General features: G+C 36.8%; 1 protein-coding gene across 1 annotated transcript; it reads left to right on the forward strand.

Moving 5' to 3' along the window:
- Window positions 1-8567: 8567 nt before the first annotated feature.
- Window positions 8568-10680, forward strand: LOC129238772 (V-type proton ATPase subunit d 1). Its single transcript, XM_054873950.1, has 3 exons — window positions 8568-8927; window positions 9222-9730; window positions 9795-10680. The coding sequence occupies exons 1-3, from the start codon at window positions 8804-8806 to the stop codon at window positions 10209-10211; spliced, it is 1050 nt and encodes a 349-aa protein (XP_054729925.1). The 5' UTR covers window positions 8568-8803; the 3' UTR covers window positions 10212-10680.
- The last annotated feature ends 2655 nt before the right edge of the window (window positions 10681-13335 follow it).

The raw sequence follows: 13335 nt of genomic DNA on the forward strand, positions 1-13335 counted from the left end.
GTAAATCAAATTAATAATAATCAATAAGAAGGCATATGCAAATACAAATACAATACGTGACTTTATATATGTACATATGCGCATATACATACACATATACGCTCACTTAAGTAGGAGAGAGCAAGATGCCGAACGTTGCCGTTCGTTTGCTTTGTTTGCTTTGTCGTTCGTTCCGCGCTTTCGCTTGCAGATCATTCAAGGTAACACTAATGAGCAAGGTAACGACACATTTTTTCGTGCGTGCAGCCTCTTAAATCGATTTATAAGACGTTATCACGTCAAAAGTATGTCGCCACGAACACTTTTTTAAGGACGACAGGTACGAGGTCATTATAATTTTCTGAGTTCAATGAAGCACGCCAATCATTTCTTCTTTCTCCTCCTAACTGACGCTAAAAACAAACGTAGAGGAGATTTTTGCTTCCTCGTGCGAAGAACTTTATCTGAAATACATACCTTCACAGGAGTTACGACCTGAGACCTTCTGTTCTGTCACATCCCCATGCCAGACAGTTCTGTTCAGTCGGCTGCCCATTAGCGGCTACGAGTATTGCGCCTCAATGTGATCCATACTTCAAGCAAAGTTGCCTTGGTTAGGGATCAAAGAAGTAGAGAGTGAGTGTATCTACAAATCTTCCTGATTCTTTAATAAACTATCAAGTGTTAGAAATTTTCATTTATCCCTTCTCAACACATTTGATCGGAAAATAACCTGGTTACGTTAGGGAGGTAGTCGGCCCACTCATTTAGACCTTAAAGGTCCGTTGTGATACCACTGTGCTACCAGGGAAAGTCATTTACTTTTCTTCGTGGAACCATTTTGTGACGCTTATAAAGCGCAGGATTGTTCCCATCCCCATGCCAGACAGTTCTGTAAGAGTATTGAAAAAGTGTCTACCTAGAAAACCTGCTCTGATTTTAGCTAAGGATGGACAATTGGAAAGAAAGTGCTCAACTGCTCAACAATTTGTAGTGACAGTCAAGCTGCACTGAAATCCCTTGCTCGCTGCTCTTCGAAGTTAGTCGGTGAATGTAAGACAAAACTTAACAGTGTTGCAAAACACAACAAAGTTAGTCTTATTTGGGTACCTGGAAATTTTGGTATTACAGGGAACGAATTAGCTGATAAACTGGCTAATGAAGGCTCTGCAAGTATGCCACTAGGCCCTGAACCTTTTCTAGGTGTCAATTCCACATCGATTCAACTATGGTTTGACAACTTACTGAGGTCTACCCATAGAGGACGTTGGTCTTGGTTGAACTCGTGCAGAGTAGCCAAGTGCTTTGTGAAAGAACCAAGCAGGAAAATAGCGACATTTCTCCTAAAACTCAGCAGAAAGGACCTGAGAGTACTGGTGCGTGTAATCACAGAGCACAACGCCTATGGTCCGTATATGGCTGCCATGGGGGTCGTAGACAGCCTGATATGCCTATCCTGTCTTGAGACAGAGCATTTTCTCTGTAGCTGGCAGGCGTTTTCAAGAATCAGACTTAGGATATTGGGTTGCGATATACTGAGTATGGATAAAGTTCATACTCTTCCTCTTCCGGATCTCTTAAGATTCATCAATGAATCTAAGAGATTTGTGGAAGAGTGACCTAAAAACTAATTTTTCCGTCTTACCACCCATATTTATTTTTCCTATCTCTCTATTCTTTCTACTGAAATCTATACGGGTGTAGTGTAATGGTCTCCTGACTGAGTGCTTGTATTTGTCCAACCCCCCACAAATCTAATCTAATCTAAGGGCTCAACTGTTTCTTCCTCTTCCTCACTTTCCTTTCATCACTGAGTTGTTGAAGAGCGGTACCTTTCCTGGCCTGGTTATCCGGAAAATAACCTAACTGAACCTAAACTTAAAATATTCCAATTGATAAAATTTAGTGCTGCATCTTTTTCTTATATGGCCGTTAGAAAATTTTCCCAAAGCTCGCCCAAAGAAAAAGTTCGGGCATTCTTGAGCATGTCTCAGTGCCACTCTCAATTGCCTGAAATTGAAAAAAAAAAAACAGATTTCGGTTAATTTTAACTGACTGCGGGCATCCCGGGCAACAAAGGAAAGAACGACTCTAGTTGTAGCTCTTGCAATCTTAATTTTCAAAGAAGTTTCACCATTTCCCTTCCAAATTTTTTGTTAAAACCCTTTGTATCGTGGTATCTAAATAAGTCTGAACTTATTCCATTTTTCAACAGAGTACAACATTCCAAAACTTTTAACATAGTTTGACTATCGCTACAGTTCCTACTATCCTGTGTCACAGATAATCCTCCAAAAGATTTAATTCGATAGAACAGACGCCCCTTCTTCTCCCCGATGTAGAAGACTCAGGTACTTCAGGTAAATTCTTCTCCCTCTCGCACATTCACCATCACGCCTAGGTCTATATTATATCTGTAGAATCTTTCTCGTCAGCGCCATACAATAGAGTGGGCATAATGAGAGACTTATAAGCCTCGATGTGTGTACGTCGCAAAAGGGAAGACTTTACTTTTCAATTGCCTAATTAGTTTAAAGAAGTACTCTTTACTGGATTTCAAGGCTGTCCTTGTGATACGACTTCTTCTTCTTGATTGGCGCGATAACCACTTATGCGATTTTGGCCGAGTTTAACAAAGCGCGCCAGTCGTTTCTTTCTCGCGCTAACCGGCGCCAGTTAGACACACCAAGTGAAGCCAAGTGCTTCTCTATCTGATCTTTATAACGCAGAGGAGGCTTTCTCTTTCCTCTGCTACCACCAGCTGGTACCGCAACGAATACTTTCAGAGCCGGAGCGCTTGTATCTATATGGATGACATGACTCAGCCAACGTACCCGCTAAATCTTGAATCGCTGCGCTATGTGATACCAATGTGAGGATGAAAAGGGAGAAATACAGGAAAGAAAGGTTAGAGGAGAAAGAATTAAGAAGAAGTTATGAGGATTTACACTACTGATGCAATTCATCAAATGTGTGTTATCTTAACCTATTATATCCGCCAGTGTAGCAAAAAAGTGAAAGCCGCAATGTCTGAATCTCAGCGCGGAGACAGCAGGACAACTGAGGAGAGGATGCTGCTATAACTCCATCTCATTCTACACCTGCTGCAGAAAGGGCTCGAAGCAATACAAGGATACCTAGCAAACAATGTGCAGAAAAGATACCCCCAAAATTCGAGAGCTGTAGTTTTGTTAACCTTACAAGCTCCTTTTAGCGCCTTTGATCTACCCGTAGCCAGAAGGATCTCGCGACGTTACACGTTTGAACGCTAGCGCAGCGCTCGCCGAATCGACACGAAGCTCTCCTTTCTGGGAGCAGATCACAGATTTTTAAGAGAATCCCAATCCGCTTGTTTTGCGAGGAAGCCATTTCGAAGATCCCATGTCTAAATAACTCGTCCGCCTAGCAGTCGTCCGCAATGTCCCTGTGATAAGAAACCCAAATTAAAATATGTAATATCGAAGTATTCGGCTGCAGTCAAGAGAAAACTGAGGCATTTCCCGACTAATTTCAAGGGCATCAGCAACGAGCCCAGGTCCCTAATGGCCGCTTGACTGACAAAGTAATATTTACCTTCCTGAAAGCTGGCATTTTTATCGGTGTTAATGTCAATGAATGAATGATGTGCTCTCTACATCGTGGGTATTAATGTTAGTTCCCAAATAAGCGTAGTCCCTTACTGCTCCAAAATTATAACTGGCAACAGTCACGTGCACTCGTATGCCGCGAACCGAATGCACTGACGGTTTGTTTAATGGCAGAGGTATTTTCGATCTATGCTCACTACCCATTAAACCCAGAAATAAAAGGTGCACACTTAAAAAACTAGAACCGCTACTTTTTAGAAATGACGAGTTGCTTTCAAACTAAATTATTTAGAAAAGGAACTACTATGTTACTTCAAAAAACTGAAAAACGAATATGGATTTGAAAAAAAATTCTAAAAGGTTGCAAACGCTTTTTTCTTTATTTCAAAAATTTGCGAAAAAAGAATGGTTTTTACAAAAAATAAATATGTAAATAGGATTTAACTATTTAAAAATCCTGTTTGGTTGTTCTAGAGATATAAAAACTATTCTGGGATAAATCTTTAAGAAAAGAAAACAAAAATTTCTATTAAAAAATAAAAAATTCATAGCTGAAACCAATAAATGATTGTAAGAAGAAAATTTAGAAAATTCAAATGTGTTAAAATTAATTTTCTAGATACAACAAAACACTTAATGCAATTATAAACGATTAAATGGATTTTAACTCAGTGTGTAAAATTTAGTAAGAGTATACACATACAAATATACACAGATATAATAATACTACTAATACAAAAAAATTATTTTTTGTGAAAATACATAAATTTATATACATACTTGCATATTTCAAACTTATAATATTATAAATATTTATATAATAATATTTATAAGTGAAAATTCAATATTGTTGGGAATTATGTAAAATAATTTTAAAAAATATGCCACTGGTAAAGAAGAAACGTATAAGATTTATATAATCAAAATTATAAATGATATAAACAATAAACTAAAAGGACAAAATTTTAGCAAATCAAATATTTATAAAATTAGAAAATATGTAATAACATTTATATAATATAATATATGCACAGATGTATGCGTAGTGGTTGAGGTATGTGTAAGGAAATCGTTTGAGCTGAGATTTCATTAGTATTTGTGTGATGTTAATACGGCCGGATTAATAAATAAAGCGTAAAGTATATATTATTTAACTGAATATCAAATGGTTTAATTTTAAAGGAAAATATTGCGTTGGGGAGTAAGTTCGTAGACTTACTAAGACTTTTATTTAAGGTTAAGCCCTTCATATGGCTTGACAGGGTGCGGATAAGATGGCAAGCGGTCGGTGTAAGGTCCGGAGAATACGGCGGAATCTGAAGGACCTCCCATTCGAGCTTCTGGAAAGCGGCTTTGACGATTTGTGTAACATGGGGCCTGGCGTTGTCATGAAGGAGTATGGTTTGACCATGTCGATCAAGTATTTTTCATCGAATAGCCCTTACTCACGCGGTGTAGCTGGGCAATGTAGAGGTCCATGTTGACTTTGACATTCTTTTCGAGCATTTCACAGTGCACCATGCCCTCCCAGTCCAACCAAACACATATCATAACCTTCTTTGGATGAAAATTTAAAAACGCTATGAACTTATTCCCCAACGCAATATAAATATAATAAACGAGTATAATTACAGTTGCGTTCAAAATAATAGTAGTGCTAGGACTGAACAAAATTTACTATTTTTATTTTTTCTCTTTGTCTTCTTTAACCTGTCTTTTCAATGAAAAAAGTACCGTTATAATTGTATACCTTAGCACTTGGTGTCGTAATTTCATTTATTTTCAAGTGTATTGGTTAATGAGTAGATAGTGAAAAAATTTAAATTTTTATTTGTGTAAAAAAAAAAAATTTATTTGTGTAAAAAACTTACAAAAAGGTAAGAGGTCGGTCTCTATCTGGTATCGCTAGGGACCAAAAGTTCTATGCGTGGCTTATTGCCAACCAGGCTAACCTAACCTAACCTAAGTACTGTATTTCCTGATGTATATCCAAGAATTAAGTAACTGGCGCCACCTAAGGCACTCAATTCGCCTTGATGTATTTCCATATAATTTTGCGAAAATAGGATCGAAAATTTTTTCAGCTATCGGACGAGGTAAGCACTGCACCGCTGAACAGCGCAAGCTTATCAAAAAACTAATTTGGAAAGGAAAGACTTACAAAGAAGTTGAAGATATTGCGGGCTGTTCACCGACAATGATTTGCAACGTATTAAAATATAAGTCCTAACCTTTCGTACCTACTAAACTACTACTAAAATTAAAAGTGAACTGGAGATGTAGGTAAACATGGAAACTATTCATAAGCATTTGCGAGAACAGATTTTGGCACCTAATAGCCCAAGAAAAGTGCCTTTACTAACTGAAAGGCAGTGGCACAAAAGCTAAAGCATTGCAAACGAGTACTTCGATTGGTCCACCGAGAAATGGAGAAATATTTTGTGGACAGATGAATCCAAAATCGTGCAGTATGGTACAAAAGAATCTCGTTAATACGTTAGACAACTTGCTAACTATGAGTGCAACCCGATATACACAACCAAAACTGTTAAACTGGAGAATCAAGTATTATGATTTGGGCATGTTTTTCATTTTACTGGATAAAGGAAATCATGGATCGTACTGTTTATGGAGGAAATCATGCTACCACACGTTCACGAAGAAATGCCACTGCTTTAGATCTTAGAACAGGACAATGACTCAAAGCATGCAAGCAATTTGGCTCAGCAGTGGTTTCACAGAAATAGGGTTGAGGTTATGAAATAGCCTGCACAGTCTCCAGGCCTCAATCCAATAGAAAATTTGTGGTTACAACGTGAAGAAGGCAATTGCTGGTGCTCATCCAACAAATAACAATCAGTTTTGAGAAACAGTAGAGCAGGCATGGAAATCTAGACCTAAGGAACGATGTGAAAATCTCGTTAATTTGATTCATCGGCGATGTGTTGTGGTAATAATTATTATTATGATTATTTAAGTATTATTTTTGCTTTGAATCTGATGAAAAGACAGATTTATTTTAAATGTTTTTTATTCAAAAAAGTCATACTACAATTTTTTGAGCGTCCATATCCAAAAGTTCGTATGAAATTTAATTTTTATGATTTTATTGTTAACATTCATAATTCCTTAAAATAAAAATATCAAAAATATTTAACACAAAAAAATTTTCTTTTTTTTTCATTTATTTCCCACTGTGTGGGTACTACTATTATTTTTATCACAGCTGTACGTTTGGTGCAGCGTCATACAAGCGTATCCGGCGTTAAAACATATGAGTGCATATCTCTCCTGAAAACTTCCAATAAAGAGCTAATTTTCGAATGCGGCATAAAACTGCAGGGCATACCATTTTGTGTGACAACATCAAGACCCATTAAACATATTTCAGGTAAAGTTAGAACTTAAAGTGGGTCGCTATAACCGAGTGGATTAGTGCATGACTGGCATGCCCGAACTGCCCAGGCTCGAAGCCCCATGAAGCATCAAAATGTTGTCTGATTGTGGTCACCCCTTGGCAGGCAACGGCAAACCTCCGAGTGTACTTCGTTGTTCAATAAGTTTTGTGATACGATAAGAGAAGACGTTACTACTAGCCTAATTTTTTGTTTCGGTTTTTTTTTTGTTATGTTGGTACACCTTTCATATGAACGTATGTGAAGTTTAATTTCAATCTGTCAATTCATACTTCGTTTGCAAGTATCGTGCAGTGATTGAATTTATATTTTTGGAAGGTTTAAAAGCGAGGGAAATTTATGAACGAATGTTGAAAGTGTATAAGGACTTTTCGCCATCAATTAGTACAGTAGGAAGATGGTTTGCTGAAGCCTTGAAGACGTCCCACAAGCCTTTTCACGTCAAGGACGTCCAAAAACAGCAACAACACCACAAAAATTATAGAAAAAATAGAGGATATCGTATTGGAAAATCGTCGAGTGACTTAAAGAGATTTAGTAGAAGCCCTGGGCATCTTATCGGGCAGTGTAAGCTATATTTTGACTGAAGTATTTCGGCTGCAGAAAGCTGTGTGCCGCATTCGCCACATTCGAATGCGACTTTCTCAGCAACATTTAGAGCGTTCGTTTGAAAGGATAAAGTGGATTTTGTGCGTTGATTTATCACTATGGATGAGACTTGGATCTATCACCATGATCCTAAATCTAAACAAGAGGCTAAAGAGTGGTGTGAACCTGGTTCTTCTACTCCAAAACGAGTTCGTGTCCAGAAATTGACCAAGAAGGTTTTAGCATCAGTTTTATGGGATGCGAGAGAAATTTTGTTAGTCGATTACTTGCAAACAGGTGTAACCATAAATTCTGTATATTATAGTAACCGCTTAGACCAGCTGAAGGAAAAAATTTGTGAAAAATACCCAAATTATTTTGCATCAGGACGAGCATTTTGACAATGGCTAAAATCCATGAATTAAAGCTCGAATTGTTGGAGCAACTACTGAATCACCAGATTTTGCACCTAGCACCTTCCATCGGTTTCCATCAAATGTTTTTCATCAAATTATGCGGTCATAAGAGCTATGAAAGCGTATTTTGCAGGCCTTCCAGATTCTCACTTTAGGGACGGAATTCATAAATTGGAATCTTGTTGGAACAAGTGTATTGATGTTCAGGGAGAGTATAGTGAATAATAGTGTGTTTCGGACCGGAAAACTTATTGAACAACCTAGTATTTCTGCCATAAAAAATTTCCTCATAAAAAACCAACGTCCATTCTTTTTCTGCCTTTTGTGTCCCTAAATCCTTTCAATGACAAATGCGCCATTCGTATTATCCTTGTTAGGAAAAATATACATATTTACTTATGCAACTGATTTTATTATAAAAAAAATATCGCAAGTAACAGCATTTTTGCACTTCATTGGTGATTTTTTTACTTTATTCTTCACTTTTCAGCACTCTTTTCACTTCACCGTACCTAAACACTGCAACCCTAAATTGAACGAAACGTAATTTTTATTCGTTAAGTGCCAATGACAGTCATGTGATGACTTATGACGTTTTGTCAAAGTAGTGGTGGTTGATAAGTCGAATACTGTAAAATATACAGAAAAATTGATTTGCTGTCGGAAATTCTCTTGCATTTGGGAGCCCTTTTACGTGCCACACACAGCAACTACAGGCGTTAGAATATCCCAAATTCATACAACTTCATTGCAAATTGCTTTTTAGTATCAACATCAAATCTTCTTTGGAAACTTTTTCAAAACAAAGAAAAGAAAAATGAGTGAAGGTTGCATGTTCAATATCGATGGAGGCTACTTGGAGGGTCTCTGCCGTGGTTTCAAGTGTGGCATATTGAAGCAATCGGACTACCTAAATCTGGTGCAATGTGAAACTTTGGAAGGTGAGTGGCACGAAAAGTGCATGGTGCTGGCTGTGTGCAATGTAAAACATTGAAGATTGCATTTTACAATTCGCTTATAGTAGCAGTTGTTAGGGGGTGGTAGTGATCATGTGACACACCATTAAACCTAGCATATGCATGTGTGCGTAAATTTGCAAAGTGAAAATAAAGTGTTGGAGAGAAAGGTGGGGCTATTGCTGTGCCATAGCCAAATGTCAAACCCATGCGAGCTGTCTTGTGATTTGTTTTTATTTATTTGTGTTTTACTAATTTCATTTTTTTCGTTTTTTTTAGATTTAAAGTTGCACTTGCAGAGTACCGATTATGGCAGCTTCTTAGCCAATGAGCCATCTCCACTTTCCGTGTCGGTGATTGATGACAAATTGCGCGAGAAACTCGTCATCGAATTCCAGCATCTACGTAACCATGCTGTAGAACCACTGGCCAGCTTCCTGGACTTTATCACTTATGGCTACATGATTGATAACATAATCTTGCTTATCACTGGTACTCTCCATCAGCGTCCGATTTCCGAATTGATTCCTAAATGTCATCCATTGGGAAGTTTTGAGCAGATGGAAGCCATTCATGTTGCTGCCACACCAGCTGAATTGTACAATGCTGTGTTGGTCGATACACCATTGGCACCATTCTTTGTTGATTGTATTTCCGAACAAGATTTGGATGAAATGAATATTGAGATCATACGTAACACCTTGTACAAGGCCTACCTAGAGGCTTTCTATGAGTTCTGCAAGAACTTGGGTGGCACCACTGCCGATGTCATGTGCGAAATATTGGCTGTAAGCATCCCTGATTAACTTGCCTTATGAATAAATTGAAATTAATTAAATTTTTTTTTTGCAGTTTGAGGCCGATCGCCGTGCCATAATCATTACTATCAACTCCTTCGGCACTGAATTGTCCAAGGATGATCGTGCTAAGTTGTACCCTCGTTGCGGTAAAATGCACCCAGACGGCTTGGCTGCTTTAGCACGTGCCGATGACTACGAACAAGTGAAGACCGTAGCCGAGTATTATGCAGAATATGCAGCACTTTTTGATGGCTCGGGCACCAATCCTGGCGATAAGACACTTGAGGATAAATTCTTTGAGCACGAAGTAAAACTGAATGTTTACGCTTTTATGCAACAATTCCACTTCGGTGTCTTCTATGCGTACTTGAAGTTGAAGGAGCAAGAGTGTCGCAACATTGTGTGGATTTCAGAATGTGTGGCACAGAAGCATCGCGCGAAGATCGACAATTACATACCCATATTCTAAATTATTGCAATATATTTTGTTGTTTTCGGATTGTTGCTGTCCCTCTCGTATATGTTTTGCATTTTGGTCGATCAAAATAAAAAATTAGTGTTCTGTTTTGTTCGATCGAAATCACCTGGTTAAAACAACACGAGTATTTGAATTGTGAACAGTATCCTTTTGTGTATATAGTATTTGCTTGTACTGTGATACGAGTAGTATGCATTAAAAGCAAAATTTCCTAAATTTTCGTTTCATTATAAACTATTTACTGATTATTATTTCTTGTGCATATTTACATAAAAGTATACATAATATAAATAGGTAAATTCACGTGCATATATTAAAGAAATATTTAAATAATATGCGGAAAAAAACCATTAAATACCCTATTGTGCAAATAAATATTAATATCGTTGATATATGAATGTAAATTACCTAACAGAAATGAATAAAATTTGTTTCCGAACATTCCTTAAATCAGAAATAACTCATTCACGGTTCATGTATTATGAATTAGCTTTAACCCGCGGCCCCGCTCGCGTAGGAGTAGTTTTGAGGGATTTAGGACATGTATAATATATAAAAGAATTACAAACAATAATTTCATAGAAAATAATTTTTTATCCATAACCATAATATTACAATACCCGGCATCCGTTGCTATGTCTCGTTGAATAAAATCAAAACAACCAATCAGAATAATTTTTTTTAAATTTTTTATTAATTTTCTATCTCAAACCGTTTTTGAACTTTGCATTTGGGTCATAGTTGAACAGCTTATGCGCATTATGAAGTCTAGAGTGTGCTATAAATAGTGGGAAATAGGAAAAAGAGTGGTGGCGCGGCCTGGGGGCTGTGGGAAGAGAGTTCCACCATAAAAACATGCCTATAACCTTCATTGGGTGAAAATATGAATGCATAAAAATTTTTACGCCATTTGGTGTTGTCGTTTCGTAGTGATGAGCGGACAACGTACAGACATTCACCTTTATAGTATAAAAGATATACGCAAAAACTTTTCTAAAGTAAATGGGATTTTTGAAATTGAAATTTATATGGTTGGAATATATCAGATTATTATAAACGTTGATCGAAACAATCGAAATTATTGTATGTAGGGACACCCCGTTTGCCCCTTGGGAAAAATGCAATGGTAAAGTCAAAGCCTCAATATCCACGAAACAATCTAAGAAACGTGAACTGACACTTAAAAGAGCATCCCGTGACATGCATAAAGCATTCCCCATAAATTTTTAGTTAGTAAGATTCGTTGTAATGAGGGGATTATACGAGTATCGCATTAAATACATCAATGGTGCTCAAAAAAAAAAATTCAATGTTATTGTTGCTGTTGTAGCAGCATAAGTACTTCCCATAAGCATACAGGGAATCCTGCTGAGGTGACAGTCCTTGACCGGATATAAATCCGGATCGTTCGGGTTATGTAAAACCGACTGCCATGGGTACGATAAATATTCAATATCGTGTTATGGTTCATTAACCAACTTTTAGCGAGCCTTTTATGGTACTACAACAAATCGTAAAAATTAATAAAATGCACGAATCGGAATTTTATGGACTCTTCTCCCTATAACCAACATTTTATGACAAAATTCGGTAAATAAATAGTATAAAATCGTACTCACCGTTCATTGAATTTGTTATACATTTTGTGTAAGTTTAAGGTGACTTCTTAATACTTCTTAAAATAAAATAAAGATGATTATTTGACCCCACCCCGAGAGTTAAAATACCATAACTAATTCAGTGAAATTCCACTCTTGATGTAATGCTTTTTCATTTTATTTTTATGCTACTTTTATTTGTGTCAAACTTTTTTTTATTTTAAACTGATATGAAGTAATAAGTAACACCATTTTTTTTAAAGTGAAAATTTCTTTAGAATCGTTGGGAGTGATTTGAGAAAAAGTGAAACGAAAAAAGCGACACTCTTGGCTACGAATATTACATATACACGTAGCGACGAACTAAATAACTTTTAGGCCAGCGCCGACAGCATGGCGCGATAGCCGAGCGGCTAGCAATGTGAGCTTCCGATCCAAAATCCTTAGTTCGAATCACAAGAAAAAAAATTTTTTTATACAGTTATTTTATTTTATTTTATGATATGTTTATGAGGAGCTTTTTTTCATGGCAGAAATACACTCGGTGTTTTGCCATTGCCTGCTGAGGGGTGAGCGCTATTAGAAAAATAGTTTTCCTTAATTTTGGTGTTTTCACCGAGATTCGAACTGACGTTCTCTCTGTGAATTCTGAATAGTAGGTACGCACCAACCCATTCGGCTACGGCGTTTGTTTAATTTTACTGATGCAAAAATGAGGAAAAATATATGAATAAAGTTTGCTTACTGTTTACACATTTTCCAAAGGTGACGGAGAACCAAAAAAAAAAGTCGATTTTCAAACAAATGCGAGTGCATATGTGTAATTGTGTTAGAGTTTCGGTCACGCCCCAGCAAAACCTGCGTGCATATGTGTTTGTAACATTCAAAAAAATGTAATTGTGTTAGAATTTCGGTCACGCAGGTTTTGCTGGGGACGCTCATAATAGCAACCGCGTGTGTATTTTTATATTCGTAAATATTTTCATTTTTAAATATTTACCGCAATTATGCCGAAAAATAATGCAGAAAAGTGTCGTGAATATCGACAGACAAAAAAATCAATAAATAGCATCACGGAATTCATTCACGAAAATTTAATAAAGTATACACCAGAAGTATCGCGGATACTTAGAAAAGATTACAATAAAGTTCCAATGATTTTAAGTGGCGATTTTAACGTAAATTTTGCATTGGACACAGCGGTTCCTTTAATTGACGTTCTCAATACAACAATCAATTTAAAAATGTGTAACAATCGCACTGAATCGACAACACGATCAAAAACAACCATTGACGCGGTATTTCAAAGATATGTTGACAACATCGAAACCAAAGCATTTGTATCATATTTTAGCTATCATAAGCCACTCGTATCATTTGTTGAAATTGAAAACATTGAGGATGAATAATAATAAAATGAAGAAAATAAAATATGAACTTTATAGCAATATTATAATGAACCTATAATTATCCCGCTCCTAATGCTGCTTTCGTCTTATTCACTCTCAGTTTGTTTT

The sequence above is a fragment of the Anastrepha obliqua genome, chromosome 2 (assembly GCF_027943255.1).
Source record: "Anastrepha obliqua isolate idAnaObli1 chromosome 2, idAnaObli1_1.0, whole genome shotgun sequence".
Classification (NCBI taxonomy): domain Eukaryota; kingdom Metazoa; phylum Arthropoda; class Insecta; order Diptera; family Tephritidae; genus Anastrepha; species Anastrepha obliqua.

Excerpts from the sequence above, each read along its gene's own strand:
- LOC129238772 (XM_054873950.1), top strand. The coding sequence starts at position 8,804 with ATGAGTGAAGGTTGCATGTTCAATATCGATGGAGGCTACTTGGAGGGT. Across the intron at positions 8,928-9,221 it reads GCAATGTGAAACTTTGGAAG|ATTTAAAGTTGCACTTGCAG; the intron begins GTGAGTGGCACG and ends CGTTTTTTTTAG. Across the intron at positions 9,731-9,794 it reads TCATGTGCGAAATATTGGCT|TTTGAGGCCGATCGCCGTGC; the intron begins GTAAGCATCCCT and ends TTTTTTTTGCAG.